This window comes from Miniopterus natalensis, chromosome 8 (genome assembly GCF_054644295.1).
Source record: "Miniopterus natalensis isolate mMinNat1 chromosome 8, mMinNat1.hap1, whole genome shotgun sequence".
Lineage (NCBI taxonomy): Eukaryota > Metazoa > Chordata > Mammalia > Chiroptera > Miniopteridae > Miniopterus > Miniopterus natalensis.
Genome location: NC_142088.1, coordinates 38,451,449 through 38,478,864, shown reverse-complemented (window position 1 = coordinate 38,478,864; position 27,416 = coordinate 38,451,449). Strand labels below are relative to the sequence as shown.

Sequence of the window (27,416 nt, the reverse complement as noted above, 5' to 3'; positions counted from 1 at the left end):
CTGGACTCTGGGTTAGGGTGCCAGCTGCGACGAGGGTGCACACAGGGTGGGCAGTTCTGGGGGGCGGGGGAGGTCCCTTGCCCTCCAGTCGCCACCGACCAGTTCGCGCTGTATTCGGAGGGAAGCAGAGGTAGGAGGGGGGCGGAGAAGGGAGAGTGGGAGGGAAAAGGGAAGGGAGGGGAGAAAGGGGGGACATTGGCCAGAACATAGATCTGATCACCCGCCTTTTCTCCGTCTGAAGGCTGGGTGGGCAGAGCTCCCCTCGCGGGCACTGCGGGGCCGGGGCCGGGGCCGGGGCGGGAGCCCGCTCCGCCTCCCCGGGTGCAGGGCCGAGGCCCGGGGCGGTGCTCACCACTGCTCGGCGAGGAACCCTGGGGCGAGGGGCAACTTCCCGCCCTGGATTCTGGGGTGTGGGTGTTCTGGAGCCACTTTCTGGGAGTCTGAGTCTACCTTTGGAAAGCTCAGGCTCTCCCGGAGCGGGAGCTCAGGCCACGCCTGGACCCCCAGGCTGGGAAAGAGGGACAGGCGGCCACCACGGAGAGGGAGGCCTTGAGGCGAGTGGACGGGGAGGTCCTCAGGGCCAAGTGGCACAAAGGGGCGCGATCAAGGAGGCAAGACTGCTGAGAGACACCCCCGAGGCCAAAGGGCTTGGAGGGGAGGGGCGCGGCTACTGGCCGCCAAGGACAGCGAAGGAGACTGGGGGAGACATGGCGGACACGTAGGCCTCGGCGGGGCGCAGACGCGGGACGGGCTGGATGTGAGGAGGGCTGGTCCCAGCCCAGGCCCCAACGCGGAGAGGGCGAGGGCCTAGGCGCGGATTGCGCGTCTCTGGCTGGGGGAGAGCCAAAGGCAGGGCACCCCGAGAGGACTACAGGTCCTTTTGTTCATCAGACGCCCAGCTTCTAGAGGGGCCACGGGCTGTCTCCAATGGCTGAAGTTCCTCCTTGCCTTTAGCACTGGGAGAGAAAAAGGCAGAGAGGCGACAGGCATCGAGATAGAGGCTGACACATAATTGGGGAAAGGAGGAGAGGATATCAGGAGACAGAAAAGGAGACAGAGAAGTCAGGAGGAGGGAGGAAAGAGGAGACGGCGGCGGGGAGGAGGCGGTCAGAGAGGACAGGCGGGGAAGAAGTGAAGGCTGCAGAGAGTCGAGGAGAAGACGGGCAGGAGCGGGCAGGGAGCGGGCGACGGGGCCGCGTGGGCACCGAGGCCCCAGCCCGGGCGCTCCTGGTAGGGTTTTGGGGTGGGCTTTTCGAGGCTGGCCCTTGCGCTCCCGCTCCCGGGGTCAGGCGCGGAGAGAGCCAAGTTACCCCGCAGCGAAGGCGCCGGGCAGAGAAATATGTAAATCAGACTCCTCGCGCCCAGAGCTGCGCGATCACGCCCCTCGAGCGAGGAGCGACGAGCTCCGGGCTGGCGAGCTGCAGAGGTGGCGGCGTCGCGGGGGAGGGATCGGCTGCTGGAAGGGGTGTGGAGAGTGGGAACCTCACACCCTCACACCTAGTCCCCAGCGTCCCGGGCCGGGGCTCCCCCCTCCTCTGCTCTCGGCTCCTTTCCCTTCCCCCTTCCTCCCCCTTCCTCCCCCTCCCTCCTCCCCGCCAGCCTCGGTCCGCGTACTTAAAGCGGCGCGGGCGGGCGGCCCGGCCGGGCGGTGGCAGATGCACCCAGCGGTGGCAGCCACCGGCGGCACGCAGGTGACCAGTCTGCGGAGCAGCCTACTCAGGGGCGCCCAGGGAGATCTGGCTGGAGAGGGAGGTCGGTCCGCCCCCAGCGCGCGTGTCTCGGCGCCAGGAGCCGTCCCGGGGCGTGTTGGCGAGCGCTGATATAGATATAAGGACATTTCTCTCCATGGCGTCACGTGACATAATTACCACCAGAATCAATCAAGATGAATTGCACGTCAGCGCCCGGTGGGGATTTTTGCTTAGTTGATCCTGGCCCAAGCCTCTTGTGCAATCAATGGCTCAGGTTGGCGGCGCGGGGAGCGGCCCGGGGCTCGCCGGCGCGCACGCCGCGGAGCCATGAACGACTTTGACGAGTGCGGCCCGAGCGCAGCTAGTATGTACCTGCCCGGCTGCGCCTACTATGTGGCCCCGTCGGACTTCGCCAGCAAGCCGTCGTTCCTGTCGCAGCCGTCGTCCTGCCAGATGACTTTCCCTTACTCTTCCAACCTGGCGCCACACGTCCAGCCCGTGCGCGAAGTGGCCTTCCGCGACTACGGCCTAGAGCGCGCCAAGTGGCCGTACCGCGGCGGCGGCGGCGGCGGCGCGGGGGGCGGCGGCGGCGGGGGTGGCCCCGGCGGGGGCGGCGGCGGCGGCGCGGGGGGCTACGCTCCCTACTACGCGGCGGCTGCGGCGGCGGCGGCGGCGGCGGCGGCGGCAGAAGAGGCGGCCATGCAGCGCGAGCTGCTCCCGCCCGCGGGCCGCCGGCCGGACGTGCTCTTCAAGGCGCCGGAGCCGGTGTGCGCCGCCCCGGGGCCGCCGCACGGCCCTGCGGGCACCGCTCCCAACTTCTACAGCGCCGTGGGCCGCAACGGCATCCTGCCGCAGGGCTTCGACCAGTTCTACGAGGCTGCGCCCGGGCCCCCGTTCGCCGGGCCGCAGCCCCCGCCGCCGCCCGCGCCGCCGCAGCCCGAGGGCGCTGCCGACAAGGGCGACCCCAAGACAGCGGCCGGTGGCGGCGGGGGCAGCCCCTGCGCCAAGGCGACCCCCGCCTCGGAGCCGAAGGGGGCGGCAGAAGGCGGCGGGGGTGACGGCGAGGGGCCCCCGGGGGAGGCGGGGGCTGAGAAGAGCGGCGGCACAGGTAGGCACCGGGCGCGGGGCGGGCGGCTGGGCCGCGGGGGGGCGCGGGGGCCTCCCTCCGCTTGCGCCGTTTTATGTGCTACTTTATAAGCGTTCGAAGGGGTTTATACATCCTATAAGATTTCCCGGGCCGTTGTAAAGCGTGTTTACGATAGGAAACCAATTTAGGTGGGCTTAAGGTAGACTTCGAGGAGGACATTAATCGCTGCAGAGAACCTTTTCCCAGTTTGGGTGTGTGTGTGCTAGAGACCATGGAGGGAGGGAGGCAGGGAGGGGGGATTGCATGTGTGGACACTCGAGACTCCTGTTTTAAGTGGGGGGGGGAGTGTGGAGAGTTTGATCCTTGAACTGGACTTTATCCAAGCCTCTGGCTGCGGGCCGGAGTCGAGCAGATTCCCCGGCGCGCTCGTGTTTCTCTCCCTTCGGGTTCCAGCTCAGGGCCTGCCTCGCGCCCTGCTTCCCCACCTCGGTGCCAGGCTGTGTGTGTGTGTCAGGGTGTGAACACACGTCCACGCCCGCACCCTCTCCTGTGCCCGCCCATATATCACCCCCACGTCGCAGGCTGGGCCTTTCAGAAGAGGCAGGGGACGTCCCCAAAGGGCCCAGGCCTGGCCCTCTCGAAGGCCTGGGCGGGAGGGTGGGCGGGGGTTGGCAGGCAGCGGCCTCTCTCACCCCTCGGTCTCTTTGCCTTGCAGTGGCCCCCCAGCGGTCCCGGAAAAAGCGCTGTCCCTACACCAAGTATCAGATCCGCGAACTGGAACGGGAGTTTTTCTTTAACGTGTACATAAACAAAGAGAAAAGACTCCAGCTCTCTCGGATGCTCAACCTCACTGACCGGCAAGTCAAAATCTGGTTCCAGAATCGCAGGATGAAGGAAAAGAAACTGAACAGAGACCGTCTGCAGTATTTCACTGGAAATCCCTTATTTTGAGAGCTCCAGGAAGCACCCCTCTCCCCCAAGCCCCACTCACCCACCCTCCTCCCCACCAGCCTGCCTTCGGCAGGCCCAGTGTCCTTGGGTTTAATGACGCCTCTTCTCTGTGGAACTCCATCATTTCTTCCCACGGTCAACTCGGGACCTCCCAGCGACCACTGCTGCCTGCGGACGAGGCCGGGGACTTGGCCGAATGGATCCTAATAAGGGGAAAATGGTAAATGCAAATGTCCCTTTACAATTTTACCGCCAGTGTGCTGTTGTTTTCCCTCCCTCTCTCTCCAGGTCCCCGTGGGGACGCTGTGGGATCTGTAGAGAGCTAGGCCTGGGCTGCAAGGCACTTGTTTTTGTTCTGAGTTTAAGGGACCCTGTCCTTCCTCCTTCATGAACGCAGATTATTTAAACTCTGGGAAATGTACCTTTGGTTTGTCGTATCAAGGCATGAGTCACTGTCTTTTGTGTGAATAAATTGGTTTCTAGTAAAATGGAGGTTACAGCTTCAATACACTGTATGGATGTTCCTCTTTGAATAAGTTTAGTGTCTTATTAGGGTATTTTAGTGGCCAAAATCTTCTCCCCTGTGCAACTGAAAATCAAGTGAAATGTTTTTTAATTCCGTTAAAATAAGAGTTGTGTCCCCCCCCCCCCCCAACACACACACACTGCTAGGGTACATTGGGTTTTTTAAATTTTAGGGATGAATTTCTGAATTGAGGATGTGATCCTGGTGCTGCCTTCTCCAGACGATGAGGCTGGGGCAGCAGGAACGGAGGTAGCAACACTCCCTCTGCCTTAGTTTAGTGAACTTGGAATTTCTGGGGGGGGGGAAAACATTTTAAAAAACCTATTAGAAAATCCAAATTCACTCTTAACAAAGTGTCAAGGATCCCAGGTCCCTTAAAAGAAGAAACCAATATTAGAACCCTTCACTGAAAAAAACAAAGTTTGCTAAAAGGAGGTTATCAGTGGGTAGAAAGGTCTTGGGGTGCTCACTGGTGTCACAGCAGGTTTGGAACAGGGAAGATAAACCCCCTTCCTAAAATAGGGCCCGGGGCTGCAGACCCAGTTCTCACCACATTTATCGCTTCAAGTTAAAGAATGTGTGTTGGGGGGTGCACTGCTCTTTATGTTGCAGGACCAGGCCAGGCTGTTTACAAAACCTTGAACTGTCTAGACAACACCATAAAAGCCAAAGTTCTAAACAGCTTAATTGGGTTATATTATACACCTTCTGGTGGGCCCAAAAGAGATTTCCGCAATGTGCAATAAACCTGAGGAGTGAAAAAAGCTTCTCTTTCTCTGAAAAGAGTAAAGTGAATCTTATGACACTTAACCTCTCATAAGCCCAAAGTAAAAAATAAATCCTTAAGATACACAGCACCACATGCCTCTTCCGAGGAAGCATGCATTTCCAAATGCAAAAATTTTTTAATTGCCAAAGCTTTGGGGGGGAAGGAAAAACATAAGTGCATAAGTGTATGCCTTTGAACTTCCAAAATGTCAAGGTCATCACCTTTAACCTTTCTGAATAATTAGGCGCCTTAAGGTTCTTCTGTGATATTCATCTGCCACCCACTCTCACACACACATGCTCACACATCCAGATCCCCACACACATTTATGACCACACAGAATCATATGGGGGCTCACCATAAATCTAAGCAAATTCCTAATTTCAGGATCAATAACCTTAATTTCCCTTCAAGCATTTGTGTAATTCGACGGCAATTGACTTCTTTTAAAAACACTGGTTAGATTAAAATGTCTACCAGCATGCTTTTAATACAGCTACGAAATAGTGGGGGAGTTTGTGGGGAGTCATAGATAGTAGTCAGTCCCCTTTGCTCTAATGAAGAATCTCGGTTTTAAAAGTAGGCATTTGAAAAAGGAAGTTCTATTTAGACTTACACCTTCGTTATATTTTTAAAAAATTGTCACCTTGTCAAATAAATTATTGCACTTTCTATGACATGGGACAAAAGAAAATATATTGTTTTCAAAAGCGTCCCACAACCTTTGGTGAAAGATGCAATAGAAACAAAGTCTACAGTTGAGTAATTTCGTTTGGAAGTGGATTCCTTTGTTTGGAATTATGGGCGTCCGTTAAAATGTCAGTGCCCTAGTAGTATTAGTATGATCGTTCCAGGAGCTTAAAACTGGTTTATTTCTTTCTCTCTCCATCTATCTCCCCCCCCCCCCTTTTTTTCCCCTATTGCGGCTAAATGTAGCAAGCTTGTATGTCCGGCACCTTAGGCAAGAAATGCCATTTTCTGTTTGCATGGCCTTGGTGAGCCACACGGGGGCGTGCTCACGTTCCAGAAGCAGCGGCTGGCGGAGAGGCCGCGGCACCGTATCTGTCTATTGCTGGATTCTAACAGGCAATCTCGGCCCGTTAGAAACAGGCGGCCGCTAAGGTGTTCGTTTGCTGTTTGTTTCTTCTGAGCAGCTATGAGGTGTGGGAAATTGTATAAAGACAGAGAAAAGGGAACTGCTCCGATTTCTCAAAATAGCGATCACCTAATCGTTGTCTCCTTCAAGATAAAGCTGTTGCAAAGAGTACCTTGTTATAACCTGGTGGTGTCGAGGAGAGATTTTTAAAAGACTAATATGTGCATTTGGAAATAGATCACGCCACTGCGAGTTAATGAAATTAGGGAAAATCAATACTCTTATCGGTTTGAGTGCAGAGAGCAATATGAGGATAGGACCACCCCTTCCCAAAAACCGCGTCCGCCTTGAGCGCTTTCCGACCTCCTGAAATGATTGAAAGGCTTTTGTTTAAGACAGATCAGGGCGCTGGCAAATTAGCTGAGTCTGGTCCCAGAAAAAATAGGACCCGTCGGAACTGAGGAGGGGGGGTCGTTCTGGGCGAGGAAGCCCCTCTCCCCAGGTCGAGCCTAGCTCCAGGGGCTTTGGGGTAGGCACAGGCAGGACTCTGAGTTGGGGCGCCGGGCGAGGCTGGGCGGCTGCGGCTGCGGGAAGGGCCGATTGTCCCGCTTAACCTCTACACTGGGCGTTGTGACCGGGGAACGCGTTGGAAGCAAACGGGCTTTGCATTTGACAGGCTCCGGGTCACCCTTCCAAGCCGCCTGCTGCCCTTGAACACGGAATTTTATTTTGGGACCAGCAGTTTTCCTGCCTCCTGCCGCTCTCTACCCACCCACCCCGCCCCCTTTGTAAAGCCCCTGTCATCGTCCGCGGTCCGAAAGGGAGGTTCCAAAAGAGAGGTCTCCAGGACGTGGGTTTCTAGCTGTCCCTTCTTCCTCGAAGTTCATTGCGAAGCGCATGAAGCCCCAGGAATTAGTGCCAGTCCCGTCTGTTCCGCTGTCTCTGCCTCCTCCTCCAGACCCTGGACCAAAGGCCCTGGGTCCATCCCTGGGAGCTGGCTTGGCTCCGGGGTGGCTGGGCGCCGTGAGCACCCCAGCGAGGCGCCAGCCAGAGGCGAGGGTGTTCCCTGCGGACCCCCACGGCTCCAGCCTGTCAGACTGTGAGTCCAGCATAGATCTGGTGAAGCGACATTTCTCCGGGCCTAGCCCGGGCCTCAGTCCACTTGGGGTGAGAACTCTCCTCCCCAAAATGTCATTGTGTTCCTTTTTAGGTGGCTCCAGGGGGCGTGCATGTGGCTTTGGGGGGGGGGGGGCTTGGCGTTGGCTGGCAACCTCCCGAAGACCACTGGTGCTCATCAGTCTGCGGTTCCTTTCCTCCTGGCAGCTCCTAAGTTGGACCTGAAAAAGGCCAGGGGATTGGACCAGGACTTCTGAGGTCTGCAGACCTGACCCAGGTTGTGGGGCTCATGGAGGGTGGTCATGCATCTTGAGTCTCTGAGGTCTCAGATCTTGAAGTGGAGTGAAAATGCACTAAGTAAGGAATCTTTTGTGTCTGCTAGGGCCCCCTGGGCCAGGGCCCTTTTCCACGTCTCCGTAGACCCCTCATCCAGTTGGTGGTGGCTTCCCCAGCCTACCCATTTGCACCCTTGATTTCTTTTCACGTTGGCTGGGAGGTGCGCAGTACAACCCTGGGGGTTCCTTGGGGAAGCACCATTTTAAATTTGTCTCCATCTACTCTGCTCCCAAAGGGTGGCACTGACCCGAGGCCACGCAGGGCCCACATTCAGGGCACACCTAGGAGCCCCCAGGTTCACTCGGGTCCAGGGCCGCTGCTCTTCTTCCCAGTGACAAGAGAGCCTGGATGCAAACCCCTTCTTGAATACAAATGCCTATTTCTCGATAGAGCGACCCTGTTAATTCTTCTGGAAAGAGCAGTGCCAGGCAGAAGGATGTCTTGGTACAAACATGGATATTCATCTCCTTTATGGTGCAATATTGATTTATTATTAATGGTAACTGCTCCCACTGATCTAAAGATGATCGAGAACAGTGGCTATGCAGCTACATTAAATACTCATAAGCAAAATAAAGACTGGCCTTGGAAGCCACTACCATTTCATCCCATTGCTGCATCTCAGCCTTAGGGTCTTACGCAAACTTTCCACCTCCCCTACCCAGATGATTCTCTTGTATTAAAACTATTTTGCCCTATTTTTATGATGAAATCTCTTTCAAATATTGGCAGTCTCTGGCCTGAAGGAGCTTGTCTAAAGGCAGAAATTTGAAAAATAATAAAATCGAATTTTGTGATAATTCAAAATTATACCTGATACACTATTTTTTTCTGTGAGTGAAGAAAATCTGTTTAAAACCAAATCCAATGTGGGGGTGACTTTGAACTCCAAGCCACGGGGAGCTGAAACAGAAAGACTCTCAAATTCGGAAGGCAGATCCTGCCTGTCCTGGTGGACCTATCAGCTCCACGAGGAATCGTTGTTTTTTTAGGTTGGCTGTTTTCTTCATGTGTAAATAAATATTATGAAAGGGCATTTGATGGGCATAAAATCCCCAATTGGATTGTACAGTCTTGCCTTCTGCGTGGGATAGGGAGAACTGGACAACCAAATTCCTGGCAGCTCCCCTGGCTGAGATGGAAAGGGACAGTGTTGGAGCGCCAGCCTGGCGTCAGGGCGCCTGCCGAGAGCGCGTGTCGCGGGCATTTTGTCCAGCCCTGGGCACTCTTTGCCGTGGCTGGGATGATCATCTCCGCCTTGTGAGAAAGCAATTTTCAGGGTGCTGGTCAGTGTTGTGAGCTTGGAACAGGACCTTAGCAGACTAGAGTAAAAAGTTGGGGTTTTTGCCTTTTTTTTTTTTTCCTGCCTTCCTCACTCCCCCCTCTCCAAGCTTAAAAAAAGACAACCCTGTGGAAAGGTAATGTAATGTTTAACCCTCAGGCTTCCCCGGCTGGGCATCCCGCAGCCTGAGCAGTTAGAGGCACTAGCTAGGCTTTTAACCTGACAATGATGTTGTATTTGAACAGCTGCATAAAGGTTTAAAAGGTCTGTCTCATTGCCACCTCGGAGTTTTTTAAAAGGGGTTATTGTTTGGGCGAGGACACTTCGAGGGGACAGGCGAAGCCGTCCCAAGGCCGAAAATAATGTCCAGCCTCTTTTACCACGAGGCCAGGGGAGATTCCTTTTGGGGTGGGGCTGGCGAAGGGTTTGTTGGAAAAGGTTTTTGTGAAGGAGCAAGTGGGCAACTAGGTCCCTCCAAATGCTGATGCGCTTTAATTAGTATCGGGCTCCAAAGAACTGTTTTGTTGAGGTGGAAACCCAATTTGCCCACAAGTTCAGTCTCTGGGCCTGAAATCCAAGGCCAGCCCATAACAGGGCAATGTGGGGAGAAGAAAAGACCAGCGCCTCCGGGACAGAGAGCGGGTTCCCCGCCTGAGCTGGCGAGCTGGCGGGGCCCTTTTCCTCTCTCCGCTGCGGTGCAGGGGATCCGGAAGTCAGAGGACGGCTCCAGCGACCTGGCCGGCCCAGGCGAGCCTCTGGAAAGAAATCAAGGTTAAAGCTCCCCGCTGCTGCCCTGAGGCCGAGCTTCCGAAGGGTTGCTCACCCGCCTGCAACCAGAGAATGAGGGAGGAAGTTGTTGGAGAAGTTTCTCATAAAACTCTGAGTTTCCGTGGTGGTGGTTGTTCTTTAATGAGCTCAACCACAACCCCAGACCAAATCCTCTTTATAGAACTTTCCCTCACCAAAGGAAACAGAGGGCTAAGGTTCTTCCCCCACCTCCTTCCCCCCTCTCCTCTTACCCAAGCAAAACCATGTCAAATAATTTTAGGAATTGTCCAAAACTATAAAACTCTACTTCTGACAAAAGTATAGCTTTTAATATCTGACGGTTTGTGTTAAAACAAAAATTGACCTTCTTGGTTAGTAGTGAAGGGGAAAAATCAATAGTATAATTTTCAATAATTCATAAAGCGAACGCCATTATGCTAAATCCTAACTATTAATCTTATCCTTTACAAAGTCTCGATTGATTTGTTAATAAAATATCTTCCCATGTGTGGCAACAGCGGGTATAACTCTTTAAAAACCTTTAGAAGCAAGAAAATTACCAAGTAGCCCAAGAATGTAGATGAGAATTTTATTGATCGCCCTGATTCTTCTTAATATGTATTAATAAATTCCACAACCTTTTGTACCTCGCACTTGTCAGAAACCAATGCTTTTACAAAATCCATAAAAGGAAAACATTTTTCTTTGCAGAAGAACCAAATGACACCCTTGCGCCTCTCTTTCTCCGGTTTGGCCCAGTCAGTTTTCTAAAACTTCGGGAGTCTGAGGGCAAGAGTTTTCCTCTTTCTTTGAAAAAAATTCTTTCTCTCTTCCTCTTTGCCCTCTATTATCAGGGTGTGTGGGGAGAGAAACCTCGGTTTAGTTCTCGCGCCGGGAACCGAGGGACGCTTCGCGGATAACGAACTGCTCCGGCGAGGGATTGTCTCGGCCTGAAAGCTCCCGGCGCCAGCCCGAAAAGGTCGGGGCGTGGTTCCTCAGGAAGCCCAGGGCTCGGCCAAGGACCCCAGAGCCCCGGCGGGCAGGCTCCGGAGAGGGCAGCGCCGGGGCCGGTCCGCAGGCTGGCCGGCCAGCAGCGCGGCCTCTCGGCCCTCGTGGCCCTTCTGGCCTCTGCTCCCCAGGATGCCTTGGCCGCCCCTTTGCGCGGGAGGTCTTTCCTGGGGACCCCTGGGATGGAGTGTCTCGGAGCCCAGGGGATCGACTCACCTTCCCAGGCTGCCCGGGACAAAATGAACCAGCCTGGGCCCCCACCCCGCCCGGGCCCCGGCCCGGCCCCGGCCCTCACGGGAGCGTTCTGCCTGGGAGTGTGCGTGGAACGCTGCTATGTGCTGGCGCCGCGGCGCTGCGGCTTCCCTCCCCGCGCGGCCTCCCGAGGCCCCTCGGGCCGAGCCTCTCCTTCCGCCTGCGTGGCCCGGAGGCCGGAGTGGGGGCGCGAACGGGGCGGGCGGGCCGCGAGCCCCGGGCGGGCGGGCGGGCGGGCGGGCGCGGGCGGCCGTCTCCGCGCGCACTATCCCGGGCGCGTAGTAGATGTCGCTGTTGTCCGCGCTTACGCGGCCGGCCGGCCGGGCCCGGAGCACGTGACCTGCGAGGAGGCTGCGGCTCAAGGCCATTTTCAAATCTCATTGGCTTGGTTGTCATGTGGTCGGCAGAGGCATCCACAATTACACGGGGAATGTTTTCCTAGAGATGTCAGCCTACAAAGGACACAATCTCTCTTCTTCAAATTCCTCCCCAAAATGTCCTTTCCCAACAGCTCTCCTGCTGCTAATACTTTTTTAGTAGATTCCTTGATCAGTGCCTGCAGGAGTGACAGTTTTTATTCGAGCAGCGCCAGCATGTACATGCCACCACCTAGCGCAGACATGGGGACCTATGGAATGCAAACCTGTGGACTGCTCCCGTCTCTGGCCAAAAGAGAAGTGAACCACCAAAATCTGGGTATGAATGTGCATCCTTATATACCTCAAGTAGACAGTTGGACAGACCCGAGCAGACCTTGTCGAGTAGAGCAGCCTGTTACACAGCAAGTCCCCACCTGCTCCTTCACCACCAACATTAAGGAAGAATCCAATTGCTGCATGTATTCTGATAAGCGCAACAAACTCATTTCTGCCGAGGTCCCTTCGTACCAGAGGCTGGTCCCCGAGTCCTGTCCCGTTGAGAACCCCGAGGTTCCTGTCCCTGGATATTTTAGACTGAGTCAGACCTACGCCACCGGGAAAACCCAAGAGTACAATAACAGCCCCGAAGGCAGCTCCACAGTCATGCTCCAGCTCAACCCCCGCGGTGCGGCCAAGCCGCAGCTTTCGGCCGCCCAGCTGCAGATGGAAAAGAAGATGAACGAGCCCGGGAGCGGCCAGGAGCCCACCAAAGTCTCCCAGGTGGAGAGCCCCGAGGCCAAGGGCGGCCTTCCGGAAGAAAGGAGCTGCCTGGCTGAGGTCTCCGTGTCCAGTCCCGAAGTGCAGGAGAAGGAGAGCAAAGGTCGGTATGAGCAGAATTGCCACCCCAGCGGGGCGCGCAGCCCGGGAACCCGGCAAAGAGGGAGCACCTGGGTGACCAGCGCGGAGCCCTGGCAGCTCAGGCAGGGCCCGAATGGCAGGTGCTGCTCCTCCCAGCTTTTAGAGGGGGCAATCTCAATCTCGAGATCATCCCCGCTGTTCTGACCCTCCTGGCTAGTCCTGGCCCCACGCTGATGGCGTCTGGCCAGAGAAAGGGCTTGCCGGGTTTATTTTTCCTGAGCTAGATCCGAAATGCAACAAAAGAGCGCAAATGACCTGCAGCTCATAAACACAGCCCCAGAATCTCCTTTCTCTTGCTCAGGTTTGCAGTCCCAACTTTGACCCAGTTATGATTTTAAGGTGGTCTCAGGCACCGTGTTCGTGTTTAAGTGTATGCACCCCGCATCCTGCGAGCTTGGGGGCGGCCAGGGGCATGAGATGGCTTGGTTGTTTGGCGCTCGGGTGGGGGAACGAGGGCTCTTTACCTCTGCCGGGCTAGGTAACCTTGGCTTTGTCTTGGGAAAGTGCCGCGGGAGCTTTGCAATTCATTTGCAAAGGGGGCAAAGGCGGAAGGGGGGAGAATAGAATCTGCTCGGCCCACCCGGCAGAGCCAGCCTTAGGGCTGGGCTAGGGCAAAGAGCCAGGGACTCTGGTTTTGTGTTTGTTTTGTGTTTTGTTTTTTTTTAGAAGGAACCCTGCCCCTGAGCCTCTCTCCCAGTGCCCAGAGGTGGGTTATGTTAAGGAGCTATGTTTCTGGGGCAGTGCTTTAGTGGGGGGTGCAAGAAGGCATGAGAATTCAGGAAATTCTGGGGGATTCAACAATACCCAGGCCGGGCGGAGAAGGTGTACTCAGTTCCTCGATTATGTTTTAATGGAAAATGGGCCCCTACCAACCTGGCTGTGGGGCGCTCCGCCTGCCTAGGAGAAGTGGGGAAGGAGAAGCAGACTTGGAGACCTGAGGCAGCGGAGGGGTTGGTAGGCTTGTCCAGGCTGTGGCTTGCTTCTTCCACTTCCGCCCTGTTATGAGCTGACCACTTAGAATGTTGCTGGGGAGACCCTGAAAGTTTACTATTGTACTAATCTTTGGTGCAGGTCAGAAAGCTGAGAAAGAGAACCCTGACACAGAGGGCGAGGTACCCGCCCATCCTGTCACTGGGGGCATTTAAACTAATCTGGTATCAATTACAAATCCCTTCCAAGGCCCACCTCATGTGAGTAATGTTTAATACCAGTATTTCCTAAAGTGGCCTGGCTGCCAGCAGGGTCACGGCCAAGGGTACATTTGAACAGACTGAGAGAAAAAAAAATTCTTGATTTTTTTTCTTCTTCTCCCTTTAATTTTGTTAGAGGAAATCAAGTCTGATACTCCAACCAGCAATTGGCTCACTGCAAAGAGTGGCAGAAAGAAGAGGTGCCCTTACACTAAGCACCAAACGCTGGAATTAGAAAAAGAGTTCTTGTTCAATATGTACCTCACCCGCGAGCGCCGCCTAGAGATCAGTAAGAGCGTTAACCTCACCGACAGGCAGGTCAAGATTTGGTTTCAAAACCGCCGAATGAAACTCAAGAAGATGAGCCGAGAGAACCGGATCCGAGAACTGACCGCCAACCTCACCTTCTCGTAGGTCCTAGGCCCATGGGAGGCCAGGATCAGAGAGGGGGCACCGAGTTCCAGGGCTGAGTGCTGGAGGACTGGGAAGGCGGAAACAAAACCTTCATTGCTCTTTGTTTTTTGTTTTGTTTTGTTTTCCTGCTAGAATGTGACTTTGGGGTCATTCTGTTCGTGCCGCAAGTGATCTGTAATCCCTATGAGTATATATATATACATATATATATTAAAAAACTAGCACGTGTAATTTATTTTTTTTTTTCATCGTAATGCAGGGTAACTATTACTGAGCATTTTCATTTGGGTCTTAACTTATTGGAACTGTAGCGCATACATCAGTTCATTCATCTACCCAGCAATGTGACTTTTCCATGTTTTTCCTAACACAAAAGGTCTGTGTGTGGTTAGTCCATGAGCCCATGGCGTTTTGAATACATTAGTACTTAAAAGTACTTAAATTACATATATATTTAAAAAAGATTAAGAAAACCCACAAGCTTTGGGGGGAGGGGGACTAAGAAGCACATTACAATGTATCTTTTCACAAATGAACTTAGCAATTGTCCTTGGTGAGATGGAATATTGACGACTAATGCCTTGTAGCCTTTCCCTTGTGGTGCATCTGTGGTTTGGTAGAGTATAACAGCAACCTGTCCTTTTTGTGCATGTTCTGGTCGCATGTATAATGCAATAAATTCTGGAAACAAGTTCGCTCCCTCTGCTTTCTAAAATGAAAATTTGTTACAGCGGAATTGAAAGCCTCTGGTGAGATTGTCTTCCTGTTAACCTACTGGTTTGGGGCAGTTTGGGGTGGGGGGGAATAGAGAGAAGGGGAAAGGATGTGAGGGAGAAGCTAGAGGAAGCCTAGGGTGTTGAAATTTGGTCAGGAGGGGCAGTGATAATCCAGCTTGGGTGTTCTCTTTCCATAGTTGGGAAGAAGGGGAGTCCTCTCGCCCTAGCTCCCCAATGATTGAATTGAATTCTCAATGGGTATGAGTTTCCCTCTAGCTGGAGCCTGGTAAGTAAGTAAGTAAGTGCCCAAGCTGCTTTTTCCTCAAAGCTCCCCACTTATGTGTCTGTCTTTCTTTGGTTTTGGTGGTTATTTTTAATGCTTTCAGTGAGGTCTTGGCAATTTCTGGCTGGCATGCCATCATCAGGGGCTGGGGTGAAACCAGTCTTGCCCACCTGGAAGCTGCGGGGCCAGGCCTCCATTACAGGAGCAAGGACAAGCACCTTAGCATTGCATCGGATCCAGTTCTGCCCCCCATTCCCTCATTTTCACTCCCATCCCAAGCGCAAGACAGCCAGGCCACAGCGAAGCAGAGGATGGGTGAGTTTTCCCATCCCACTTTGTCCTAGTTTCCTTGTGGAAGGATTTTATGCTCAGTCATTACCTTTTAGTGGTCCACTTGAAATTTTTTTTTAAAGGAAGAAAAGATTTTTCCCCCAAGTAAATTCTCTCTCTATTTAATTACAAAATGCTAGTTGGAGTCACAGTATCTAGGAGGCAAGAACATGTGCAAAGGGTGCCTGAAAGAGAGTTTGCAAACAAACATGACTTCCCATGAAGCCCAGTGCTCCAGCTGCCGCCATGGCCCAGAAAACCCCAGCCTTCACCACTATGTGTACTGGAGGATCCTCAGCCCAAGAGAGTCCAGACTTAATCTAGTTCTGCCAGGGAGAAGGAAAGAGAGGCCTTGGGGAGAATTGCTGACAAAGAATCCCTTACCCCAGATTGTGCTTCGGTTTCAAAGGGTCTCCAACAGCTTCAAGCAGCTCCACAAAAACCCCTTCCTAAAAATAATCTATTTAGGCTCTACGCATTAGAGCCCTCATCCAGGGAGTCTTTGGCAGGCTCCGTATTTATTCAGAATTTTAAACTTCCTTCTCAAGACCGAGAACCTTTCCCAGTTCTAAGAACCCTTTTAGGGGAGCTATTTCCTAGGGGCGGGAGAGGGCGAGTTCCAACGAATGCGAGGCTGAGAATGCTGAAATCTATTTGCCCCAGACCTCCACTGGTTGGGCAGGAGGAGGGCAATTTTAACTTTTCCGTTTCCCGCACGATGCGGGGAGTGCCATTAGCTGTTGACAAGGGGCCATGTCTCAAGAGGAAAACCGTGCTCCAGGCAAAGGCAGCTCCTCTGAAACAAAATCAGAAAGCCATTGGCAAAGACAATCAGGATATAAGTAGCCATTTCCCCCCTTCCTTTCTCGGGCTCTAGGTGAACCTCCAAGGGTGCGCTGGGCAACTTGTAGAGCCAGGAATACGTCCTGTGCCGCCTACACCCGGCTGCTTTTGTCTCAGCTCCCAGCCAGGCTTCCGAGGCTTTGCACCATGGATTTGGGAGTGACAATGGGCATTTCCCTCAGATTCAAGGCTGCTCAGCTTTACCTCTGGGGGGGAGGGGGGAGGAATGGGAAAAGAGTGGCCCAAGGACCAGGACATTTTAAAGACCTCTCCAGAGCCCACTTGGAGGCCTGCCTCTCAGTGGGAACCACGGGAAGAGGCCCTGCCTTGGGAGATGCGGTTCCCGCTAGCCTCTCGGTCGGGCGGCGGGCGGGAGCGGGTCCTGTGCTAGCATTTGGGTTCTGCCCTGTGGCGTGTTCTCTTCCAGGGCGTTTGCAGCAGCCCTGGAGAAGAGAAGGCTCCCTGCCCTCCACTGTCCGCGTGGTTCTGACTCGCCGTCCTGCCGGCCCTCCCGAGGGCAGACAGAAGCCTGGGCCGTGGCCGCCGTCGCGCCCAGCCCGTGGGCCGGGCCGCCCCAGCTCACCCGTCGGGCCACGGCGTGTGCTCAGCCTCACGTCGGGGGTGTGTGTGGCTGCGCGGGCGTGTGTGAGTGTGGTAGGGGGAGGGGGACCCTCCGAGCTGCTCCATCCGTCCGTTTTATTAGGGACACATTAATCTATAATCAAATGCACCTCATAAAATTTTTATTGAAAGGCATAATATCATTACAAAGGTCTTCCACCTGTTTTAAACAACACGACAAGCTGTGAGAGCGTGTGTGTGGGTATGTGTAGGGAGGGGGTGGGTTTGGGTAGGGAGAGAGGCGCGGGGAGAAGAACTCCCCTCCGGCGCCAGGGGGCCGCCTCCGGAGCCAGCTCGCCCGGCCGGCGCCGGCCCCGCGCGCCCCGGCCGATCCCGGCTCTGGCCAAGCGCTCGGCGATCCCAGGACGCGCGGCTGGTAGCTCGGGGCCCTGGAGCCGGGGGAGGCAGCGCCGGACCCGACTGAAAGACGGAGGGCAGCGAGAGGAGGCGAACAAATAGTCCCCGGCGCCGCCTCCGACCGCAGCAGGCGTGTGGTCCCGGTGGCCGCCCGGCCGGTCGGGCTCGGCTGGGCCGAGCCGGGCGCACGGGCCGGGACCCGCGGGCTCTAATTGCGGCGCTTATGTTGATGATGATTTTTTTTTAATCACAGCAGCCCCCAGTTTAGCGGACTGATTTACTCCCGGTATTGGTAAATATGATCACGTGGGCCGCGCGACCAATGGTGGAGGCTGCAGCCTGCGAACTAGTCGGCGGCGAGGGCGCCGGCGGGGAGCGGCGCCGCGGCGGGCAGTGTAACCTTGGGTGGGAGCGCGCGGCGCCTCAACATGTCCTCCAGTGGCACCCTCAGCAACTACTACGTGGACTCGCTCATAGGCCATGAGGGCGACGAGGCGTTCGCCGCGCGCTTCGGGCCGCCCGGGCCCGGCGCGCAGGGCAGGCCCGCAGGTGTGGCCGACGGCCCGGCCGCCGCCGAGTTTGCCTCGTGTAGTTTTGCCCCTAAGTCGAGCGTGTTCTCCGCCTCGTGGTCCGCGGTGCCCGCCCAGCCCCCGGCGGCGGCGATGAGCGGCCTCTACCACCCGTACGTGCCCCCGCCGCCCCTGGCCGCCGCCGCCTCCGAGCCCGGCCGCTACGTGCGGTCCTGGATGGAGCCGCTGCCCGGCTTCCCGGGCGGCGCGGGCGGCGGCGGCCCCGGCCCCGGCCCCGGCCCCGGCCCCGGCCCCGGCCCCGGCCCCGGCCCCGGCCCCGGCGGGCCACCCAGCAGGCGCCACTACGGGATTAAGCCTGAAACCGGAGCGGCCCCGACCCCTGCGGCCGCCGCCACTTCCTCGCCTTCCTCCTCCAAACAGACTGAGTGCTCGGCGGCCCGCGAGTCCCCGGGGAGCGGCGACCCCGAGTTCCCGGGCGGCTCGTTCCTACGGGACAAGGCGGCGGCCGGGGGCGCGGCGGCGGCCGGCGGCCCGTCGGAGCCCTCGGCGCGCGGCGACCACCCGAGCCCGGGCTGCCCGCTGAAGGAGGAGAAGCAGCATCCGCAGCCGCCGCCGCAGCAACTTGACCCAAGTAAGTGCAAAAGAAATTGCCCCCTGATTTATTGCTGAAACCTGTAAGGCTCGAATGTGCAAAACTGATAGTTTTACTAACCTATAAAAACGTCTAGCCGCCTACCCTGGGCTCGGTGAGCAACACGCATCCATAAAAAAGCTCCCCATAACCACCTACCCCGGGCGCGCGGCGGGCGCGGCGGACGGGCGCGGGCACGGAGGCCTTTTATGATAATTCCCCCAAGTTGTGAAAAGCGACCATCCTCGGTGAAATTAATTTAACGACCTCTCTTCCCCCACCCTGTCGCCTCTCTCCACCTCCCCTCCGCTCCCCTTCTCCGAACCCCCCTCTGCACAGACAACCCCGCCGCCAACTGGATCCACGCTCGCTCCACCCGGAAAAAGCGCTGTCCCTACACCAAATACCAGACGCTGGAGCTGGAGAAGGAATTCCTCTTCAACATGTACCTCACCCGGGACCGGCGCTACGAGGTGGCAAGGATTCTAAACCTCACAGAGAGACAAGTTAAAATCTGGTTCCAGAATCGCAGGATGAAAATGAAAAAGATGAGTAAAGAGAAATGCCCCAAAGGAGACTGACCCCGCGAGGCGCCGGCAGGACCGCTCCGCTCTGCGCAGGCGGTGGGGGTTTTCTTTGTGGGGGCTTGATTTCCAGAAACTCTCCAGCGATTCGGACATTTTACCCTGTTTTTAGGTAGAAGTGACTGTGTGGTTGGTCTCTGTGAGGTATTTGGGGGGGGGGACTCTGTATTTGCTCGCTTATGTGTTGGAGAAACCGAGTGACTTTGGGGTTTCTCCCTGCCCCTAGCCCTCCCTTTCCCGCCCCTGTTGGTTCCTTAGGAAATGCTGTATTTTGTGAGTGCACGCGGGCTGGAGCAGCTCTCTCCTTCGTAAATGTCCCCCGTGTTTCTGAAAAGCGCTGTCGTTGAGCCCCTAGCGCTGCTCAAGCGGGGGCCACACGCGCCTCACTTCTCAGAATGAAGGCAGCCGACGACATGCGGAGGCCCGAAGAGGCCCCGGCCGGGTAGCCCAACGGTTTTGAAAAGCCCCTTTCCTGGGGAGCCCGCGGGCCCTTGACTGAGACCTGGAAGGAGGCCGAGAGAGGGGCCCGAGCCTCCAGTGGGGCTGGGATGGGTGATTCTCAGTGCACCGGAGGAGCCGCCGTCCCCGGGGGAGCTCGGCTCGCGTGGGCAGCCGCGGGTGTAGGCCCTCCCGGTTCCTGCCTGAGGACCAGTTGTAAATGTTATTACCGCTTCCTACCAATAAATGCTGACCTGATCAAATGGAGCCCAGACGCTGGCCCTGAACGCTGTGTGCCTGCTTTCTCTGTCTCTGCAAAATGTCACCCTCACTGGACGTCTCCCCCATCCCTGGGGCCCTACCGCCTCAGCGGCCTCTCTGATGTGCCTCCCAGTCCCCCTCTGTGTGGGTAGACCCAGCCTAGAGCACAGCACCTGGGTGGCCCTTGGCGGCTGGTTCCTCCCCCAGTTTGCTTCCAGCACCTCGGCAAACTCTGCGCCCTGGACCCAGTGTCAGCCTCGCATCCGTGCCCAGAGGAGCCGCAGAGCCCCAGAAGCCAGGCACCCTCTCGCTGGGCCTTTGGCACACAGTACCCCTTGTCTCCCTCTGCTCCAGGAGTCCCAGCCATTGACACCCCCACCCCCACGAACAAGGGAAAGGCCAACTCCGCACCCCAGAGCACCTCCTCAGTCGGCAGGCCGGCTGACTCCGGGAGGCCCTAGCCGGTCGGGCTGTGAGCTCCCACCCCTCCCCACTGGAGCCCCAAAGTGACCCTAGCAGATCAAAATGGTCAAGGCTCTCTCCCGCAGCCGCCTCCCCCGCCTCCTCCCCCAGCCCGGTTTCTGCGTGCGTGTCGCTCCCGGCGAGGCCCTCTGAGGGCCGCAGTCAGGGGCTAAAATGAAGGTCATTGTGAGTGAGGGCCCCGGCTCAGCGCAGCTTTTGCAGGCGCGAGAGGCTCGGCGCCGGGCCTCCCGGGCAGGGCGGAAGGCGGGGGCAATGGCAGAGGGTTTGGGGGGCGGGGGGGGGGGGTCCTGATGAAAGAGGGGACTTTAAGGAAAAGCGAAGGCGGGGAGGGAGGGAAAGCCAAGGCCCAGATCCGGCAGAAGGTGCTGCGCACCCCCGCCCCTGCGGCCAACCCGGTACCTAGGGCTCTTTGAAAACAGGAAGAGCCAAGGTGTCATAAAGCCATCCCGCCGGCGAGACGTCTGGAGGTAATGAGTTTACGACGCGCCCGGCGCTTCGCTTTGAAACCGTCTCATTTTGATGTTTGTGTTTGTAGGAGAAAAGGAAAAATGCAGACAAAAACTGGGTCTTAAAATCTGGACAATAAAATATAAACAAGACCGCGTTGGACCCGCAAGGCAGGGGCCTGGGAGCCCCGGGTGAGGTGTGAGCACCTAGGAAATAAAAGTGTGTGGATGGGAAGGAGGAAAGGATGTATTTCTGATTTTAAAAATGGTCTGGGTATTAGAATTAGCCTACGGTGGGTGGCTCTTTATAGTATTTGACTATGGCCGCGATCTAGCTTGCTCTTTCTAGTTTGTTTTTAAAGCGGCCTTTTATTCGGGGGTGGGGGAGTTAGTGATCTTGGGTCATTTACTCAGGCTGAGGGTCTCCCGGCCAAATGGTGGTTGGGTAAAAATCAAGTTACTTAAATGCCTTTTTACAAAAAATATCTGGCCCTCCACTCCAGACTTTGCAGCAGAAATATTGTTGGAAATTATATCTATTTGCTTATAGAAAATATAATAGCTACTGCTGAGTAGGAGGAAAGCATTTTTGAAAAATGAGAAAGATTAATCTCACAGGAAACACCTAAAGCTGATTAAATTCTTTACTTTAAAAAAATTTTTTCCAGTGGAGTATTTAGTCAGTTCATTTAATTCTGTGATGACTTTTGGTATAAATTTAAAATCTCATTTATTGTGCATACACGATCCAATAAACACAGGCCCACCAAGGCCTTTCCAGACAACCACTCAGAAATCTAGCAAAAAGTTTTAAATTTTGTTTCCCCACCCCATTGCTCAGTGAAACCTAGAGCATTAAAATTATAAAATTAAAATAGCAAATACATCATGATTTAACGCTAAGAGTAACAGCTTTAAAAGAAAAACAAAACAAAACAAAACAAAATTAACGTATATTTTCTTAGTTTTTTAAGTTCCTGGCTTCTCTGGGAAAAAAAATCCTTTTGCAGTTGATATTTAGAAAGTTGTGATTTTTGTTAAATCTAGTTTATCCTATAATTGTGAGTGATTACAGAATGAGAACCTACTGTGTCTGGCAAAAGAAGGGTTGGAAACTTTTGAAAAAGACCCTACTGGAAGCTCTTGGGAGCACAAAAACTATTTGGCATTTAGCAGCCCCTGTTTGCTGCACTTGATTTGTTGACAATCAAAGGGATAAAGCATTATTAGTCTCAGCGATCCAAGTCCCAGTCAAAGTGAAGAACTAGATTGAAATTGGTTTGAGTCCAATAAAGGGAAGTCAAGCTCCGTCGGCTGGAGGTGGCATTTGGCCACTAGAGAGCGCCGTTGCTCCATTTTGTGATCTCGTAAAGTTGGAGTTGTGGTAGAGGAAGGCTTTGATTAAAAAATACTTACAATCTTATTTTTAATTCCAAATTAGAATAAGTTTAACAAAAAAAGAAACAATGTGCACCATTAAGTTCTGCAGTCGTGTTGTTAGGGATAAAATTTTGGCTTGGTCAGGATTTCAGAAAATTTGGACTATGCCACTGCTGAAACTATAAGCGTTATGGTAAGTTAAGGCATTCTATCAAAACAGAAGTGGTAAAGGCATAGATCTTTATTGACCAAGTTAATCGTGCTCTTTTCCCATTCGATTATAAACAAAATGCTTGAAAGAAAAACTAAGTTTTTTGTCCTAGGAGGAAATGTTGTGTTGTAATGTTTTCTTAATTAGGCCAGAATGTATAGAAATGAATTTTGTAGTATTCGTGTTTCTTTTTCACCCCTAGGAATCACATTGTTCTAGAAGATTCCCTGCATTATTGAGATCTGGGCTCGCTCTTCTTTTTCTCCATCCCATTCCAAACCCACTCTTTTATCCAGTGTTTAAACACCCAAATGCACACACGCCAAACAAATGAAAAAGGCACAACTGCGACATTAGTTTCAAGGCTTTGTTAAAAATAATACTCTTTTAATTGGATATTTGCAAGGTTGAAGTACAAATCTTTAACTGTCAGAATCCGTTCGTTTGCCTTAGGATTTAAAGTAGGTTTTACCTGGCGATAACCGACAGAAAACAAACACAAACAAACAGCTACCCTCCAACACCCCCACAACGAGAGTCTCCTCCAGTCTGCTAATTTAAAAACTAAAGGATGCCTTTATCATCTGGAGGTTTATTAGCAATCGGTTTGCCTTAACCATTTCCAGTCATTCCCTGTAAAAACAATTGAGAGTCTTAGACATTACCCTGTTATGCCTTCCTTTCCATCTCGACCTTATTGTCTCCATTTGCAAAATATGATATTCAGTCTACCCGGACTGACCTCGGGATCGCACTCACAGGCTGGGGAACCCACAAGGAGTCGGGGGTAGTTGAAATCCCTGGCCTGCTGCGCCTTTGCGAGCGACCTGGGTTTTTTAGAGATTTGCATTTGGCCTGAAAAGCTCGCGTGGTGTGTTTCAGCATTAGCGGGAGCATCCTTGATGGGCTCAGAGTTTTGGAGGTTGATATCCAAGGCCCGTGGGCCTGGCGCCCTTACAGCAATGGATTATCCCCAAGGGAAAGGGGCTGGGTCCCCCATAGAACCCACGAAAAAGGCCGAGTAGGCGAGGGAAAACTCACTGACAGACCTATCACATTTATTGGACATTAAAACGGGAGTAGAAGGGGGGGGGGGAGAAAATGTAGGGGAGAGACTGTTGGTGGTGCAATTCCAGGCAGCTTCAGAGCGACCTTCGTCTTTGCGATTCACATTTGGCTCGGGGTGTTTGTCTTTCTCATCACTCACAAGCCAGGATGAGCCTCGTCTTTCTTTTCTTTTGGAAAAATGAGTAACTGAAAGCCGAGCAGGGCGCCCGCTCTCGGCAGCAATTGCGCAGGCTTGGGGGACGAACCAGAATCGTTAGCAGGAGCCGGGCGCCGCCCGCAGCTGCCTGCAACCGGCGCGAGCTCAAGGCCAGCTCCCAGTCGCACTGGGGGGGTGGCGGGGGAGAGACTCGCGGGCGTCGGCCCCCCGTGATCCGCCCGGGGCCACCGCCTGCCCTGGTCCGCTCCACACCGGGGCTGAGACCCGGGAGCCGCGCGTCCTGCCCGAGGAAACACCACGCACCCCAACGGGAGTCCTCCTTCCCGCCTCGGAACATTTCTGCCCGCTTCTCTACGGACTCCCTCAGAAATGCTAATGCCTCCCTCCCCACATTCTTCAGCCTCCCCCCTGCGCCTGGTGCTGACGTCTATCAAGGGTGAAATGATGGAAACTATATTCATGGGCATGATTTCCATTAAATATCAATTAACCTGGGAGCCTCAGCCAGGCGTGCAGTGCGTCAAGGGTAAATGTACATCTCATTTCCACAAGGCCTGCTCGGCTGGAAAAGGACTTCGATTCGCTTTGATGATACCAGGTTTTGGGGTCACCCTTGTGGCCTTTAATCAAACTACTTGGATAGGACTTAACCCAAAAAGTACGGTCCGGTCAGTCCACACGGCTTGTCCATGTTCCCTGGGCTGCGCCCACGTGTGCAGAGGTGCAAAAGCCACGGCCAACTTCTGCGGGTCTGCTCCAGGGGCCGGGTGAGAGTCATTTGCTCTGCAGCCTCCTGGGAGTGGCCTCCCTGCCTCCCCCCAAGTGTAAGGTTCTGCTACGCCCCCGCCCGGCTGGCCGCGGCCCAAATTTCCGCGGCGCCCCGGGGGCACCGCGAGCCCTTGGCAGTGCCGCGGCTTTATGGGCCCCCTTTAAGGCCGGCGGAGGCATCTCCCGGGCAGCGTGAGGCGTCCGGCCGGCAGCGGCGCTGTCGCCTCCGCGGATCCCTCCGCGCGGTTATCGCCTCCATCTCGCTCCGGCTCCGCGCAGTGGCGTGGTGCGAAAATGCCTCGCCGGGGCGCACCGGGGCGGCAGCCTCGGCGGCGGCGGCGAGAGCGGTGGGAGGGGGCCGCGGGGGGGGCGAGGTGAGAGGAGGCGACGGCAGAGGGTGTTTTTTTTCCTTTTCCCTCCAGAGCGGGGGGTTTGTAAGTCGAAGCCAAAGAGTGTCCCCGTGGGCCGGGCGCACTTTTTTTCTTGTCCCGGTGCGCAGAGGGCCGCCTGGTGCCTGAGAGGAAACAGTGGAGGCAGCAGGGCAGGTCACCCGGGGCGTCGGCGATTATATTGCGGCCGAGCCAGCGCGCGCAGGGAGAGGCCGGGCGGGCAGGGAGCGCGGGGCTGGGCGAGGCCCGCGACCCACCGGGGAGGCGGCGGAGGCCGAGGCGGCGGGGGCCGGAGCCGGGCATGAGCGCCCAGTAACCGAGCGCCCGCGGCTGCCGAGCCTCTGAGGCGACGCGCGGGCGGGCGGGCGGCTCCGGCGGCGCGAGCAGCGGCCCCAGAGGCCCCCGCGGCGGAGCGGCCGCGCGAGGCGCGCTCCCCTCTGCTCCCCGCCGGCTCCTCCGCGCCCGGGCCGCCGCCCCGATGAGCTCGTACTTCGTGAACCCGCTGTACTCCAAGTACAAGGCGGCGGCCGCGGCCGCGGCGGGCGAGGCCATCAATCCCACTTACTACGACTGTCACTTCGCGCCCGAGGTCGGCGGCCGCCACGCCGCCGCCCTGCAGCTCTATGGCAACAGCGCCGCCGGCTTCCCGCACGCGCCCCCGCAGGCGCACGCGCACCCGCACCCGTCGCCGCCGCCCGCGGGGCCGGGTTGCGGTGGTGGGGGCGGCCTGGGCCCCGGCCAGGACTACTACCACGCCGGCGGGGGCAGCCCGGCCGCCGCCTACCAGGCCGTGCCCCCTCCTCCTCCGCACCCGCCGCCTCCCCCCTGCGGCGGGGTCGCCTGTCACGGGGAGCCCGCGAAGTTTTACGGATACGATAACTTACAGAGACAGCCGATTTTTACGACCCAGCAAGAGGCCGAGCTGGTACAATATCCTGACTGTAAATCGTCCAGTGGTAATATTGGCGAGGACCCAGACCACTTAAATCAGAGCTCGTCTCCTTCTCAAATGTTTCCCTGGATGAGACCACAAGGTTGGGATGCATTTTTTTTTTTTTTTAAAGCGGGGAGAGCGGGAGAAATCTGCCTTCATCTCACGTTCTCCTTTAAAACCCCTTTTCCTCTCCCTCTCCGTTTCCTCCTGTGTTGCTCCAGTGGCTCTTCCTCGTGAAGGGACACAGACTTTCTCCCTTAAAGTAGAGCCGCGGACCGAGGACCCGGACGCGCCGGGCGCGAGCACCGCGGCGGCCGGGCGCGGGCGCGGGCGCGGCTCCGAGCTGGAGGGGCGTGTGTCCCGCCCCAGCCCGCGCCGGAGACCTCGCCACCTGCGGGGACACCGGGCCATGTCAAAACGTTTATTTTCCTCTTCTTTTCCCTTTTTTGTTTTGTTTTGTTTGTTTGTCTTAATCAGCAGCTCCTGGTAGACGAAGGGGAAGACAAACCTACAGTCGTTTCCAAACCCTCGAGTTGGAAAAGGAATTCCTTTTTAACCCTTACCTGACGAGAAAGAGGAGAATCGAGGTTTCCCACGCCCTAGCCCTCACCGAAAGGCAGGTGAAGATCTGGTTCCAGAACCGCAGGATGAAGTGGAAAAAGGAGAACAACAGGGACAAGTTCCCGGCGTCCCGGCAGGAGGGGAAGGGGGGGGCCTCCGAGGAGGCCGGGGAGCCGGGGGGAGACAGGACTGAAGGCCCCGCGCATTAACGTCTGCCTTTAAAATTTTACCACAGACTGTTAAAGCTAACGATCAACATATGCTGGTGGACGCCACCCATTTTCTTTGTAGGAAGGACTGTACCTGTGTCTCAAGTACCTTCATGTCACTGCTCTTGAGGTTTCTGGGCTTTGAGAGGGATTTGGGTGTTTAAGAGGGTTTCTTGTATCACATGGGAACGGCCCTCGAGCTGTCCTATGTAAGGGTAACTTGATGCTGACTTTATAGCGAACTTTTTATAACGGTAGTTTTTAATGCCTGAGCTGGTGATTTGCCTCGACAACGTAAACTTCCTAATGATTAGCACTAAGTAATTGAATATAAAACGCTTTATTAATCAAACAAGTGCACTTGAACATTTTAAATCTTTTCTTTATGGTGAGTAAATTAAAAGAAGTCTTATTAATTTTTTTAAAAAAATTATGCCTGCAGAATATTTACTTTATTTTATTTGATTAAAGTGTATTATTTATGTATTTTTCTTTCTGCTTTTATAATAATGGTTCAGGTGCCTTTTGTTTACTCCTAAGAGGTTTCTTTATTTTGTAAATGTAGTATCTCTGGGAAGAGTCTGGGCCAAATATTTGAAAAGCACATGTTAACTGAAGAGAGTAATGTGTAGTCCCGGCTCTGCAGCTTCCTTAAACTTGGGGAAAATGTTGTGCCAGTGACAAAAGTTTCAGGGCAATGTCAACGTTGACATTTAATAATTTTTCTATAGTCTATACAAATATGGCAACTTAATAATCTAGAGTGAGTGAATACTTGAAAAGCCAGTTATAACATTTTCATTCATTAATTTTTCACTCTGGCAAGTAGCTTTGTGGAATGCTTCTCCTTTTAAAGCTTGCTTTTATTTTGAATTGCATTTGGTATCGACTGAAACTGCTAGGTCTCAATGCTGTGGCTGCCACTGTGATTCTCCCCCGCCCTTTTTTTTTTTTGAGTAGGTGCCATATTTATTTGTATTCCCTTCTCTCTGTTTGCACGCCCATTTTGAGCCAACTTACTGTGTGCGTCTCAGATGTCGGTTGGTACGTCCTCTGTTGTTCTCCAGGATGCCCTCACCTATTTGAAACGAGCACTGGGAGCAAATGCAGAAAAATCCAAGTGTAAACAGCCGCCCCAGAACATAGCCAGCTCCTTAATAAAGAAATGAATCTTTTTCTAGAGCTAGTGTCTTTGAGCGCCGCAAATAACCCTTTTCCTGAGTTGGGAACAATTGCCTTTGCTTACATGAAGGCAATGTCCTGCTAAAGCTCCTATTTGATTTAAAAAAAAAAAGAGGTGGGGGTTACATGCTATAAAAATAAATAAATGTGGGGGTGGGGGGAGGTCTCTTTCATTCCAGAGAGGGCTGACTAGGCTACCCCAGCTTCATCTTGCTCTAAATAACCTTGCTAAGATACTGTGAAAGCTTTGAACTTCACAAAGGACTCTAGT

General features: G+C 54.8%; 4 protein-coding genes across 7 annotated transcripts; all 4 read left to right on the top strand.

Annotated features, from left to right (window-relative positions):
- The first annotated feature begins 1,241 nt into the window (after positions 1–1,241).
- Positions 1,242–11,466, top strand: HOXD11 (homeobox D11). 3 transcript variants are annotated; one of them, XR_015714920.1, is made up of 3 exons: positions 1,242–2,799; positions 3,494–3,949; positions 11,394–11,466. XR_015714920.1 is itself a non-coding variant. In XM_087819749.1 (2 exons), exons 1-2 carry the CDS (start codon positions 2,019–2,021, stop codon positions 3,727–3,729), a joined length of 1,017 nt encoding a protein of 338 aa, XP_087675875.1. In that variant the 5' UTR covers positions 1,242–2,018; the 3' UTR covers positions 3,730–10,268. The 3 variants fall into 3 exon arrangements, 1 of the variants encoding a protein (XP_087675875.1); XR_015714919.1 differs by lacking the exon at positions 11,394–11,466 and adding an exon at positions 10,477–11,051; XM_087819749.1 differs by lacking the exon at positions 11,394–11,466 and having other exon boundaries at positions 3,494–10,268.
- HOXD10 (homeobox D10) lies at positions 11,201–14,454 on the top strand. 2 transcript variants are annotated; one of them, XR_015714918.1, is made up of 2 exons: positions 11,201–12,865; positions 13,231–13,470. XR_015714918.1 is itself a non-coding variant. In XM_016208127.2 (2 exons), the coding sequence occupies exons 1-2, from the start codon at positions 11,377–11,379 to the stop codon at positions 13,761–13,763; spliced, it is 1,023 nt and encodes a 340-aa protein (XP_016063613.1). In that variant the 5' UTR covers positions 11,205–11,376; the 3' UTR covers positions 13,764–14,454. The 2 variants fall into 2 exon arrangements, 1 of the variants encoding a protein (XP_016063613.1); XM_016208127.2 differs by lacking the exon at positions 13,231–13,470 and adding an exon at positions 13,486–14,454 and having other exon boundaries at positions 11,205–12,121.
- A 2,621-nt stretch (positions 14,455–17,075) lies between these two features.
- On the top strand, positions 17,076–19,359 carry HOXD9 (homeobox D9). Its single transcript, XM_016225088.2, has 2 exons — positions 17,076–18,074; positions 18,414–19,359. Exons 1-2 carry the CDS (start codon positions 17,342–17,344, stop codon positions 18,653–18,655), a joined length of 975 nt encoding a protein of 324 aa, XP_016080574.2. The 5' UTR covers positions 17,076–17,341; the 3' UTR covers positions 18,656–19,359.
- Positions 19,360–24,700: 5,341 nt separating this feature from the next.
- On the top strand, positions 24,701–27,141 carry HOXD8 (homeobox D8). The gene is made up of 2 exons (XM_087819410.1): positions 24,701–25,293; positions 25,671–27,141. Exons 1-2 carry the CDS (start codon positions 24,738–24,740, stop codon positions 25,961–25,963), a joined length of 849 nt encoding a protein of 282 aa, XP_087675536.1. The 5' UTR covers positions 24,701–24,737; the 3' UTR covers positions 25,964–27,141.
- The last annotated feature ends 275 nt before the right edge of the window (positions 27,142–27,416 follow it).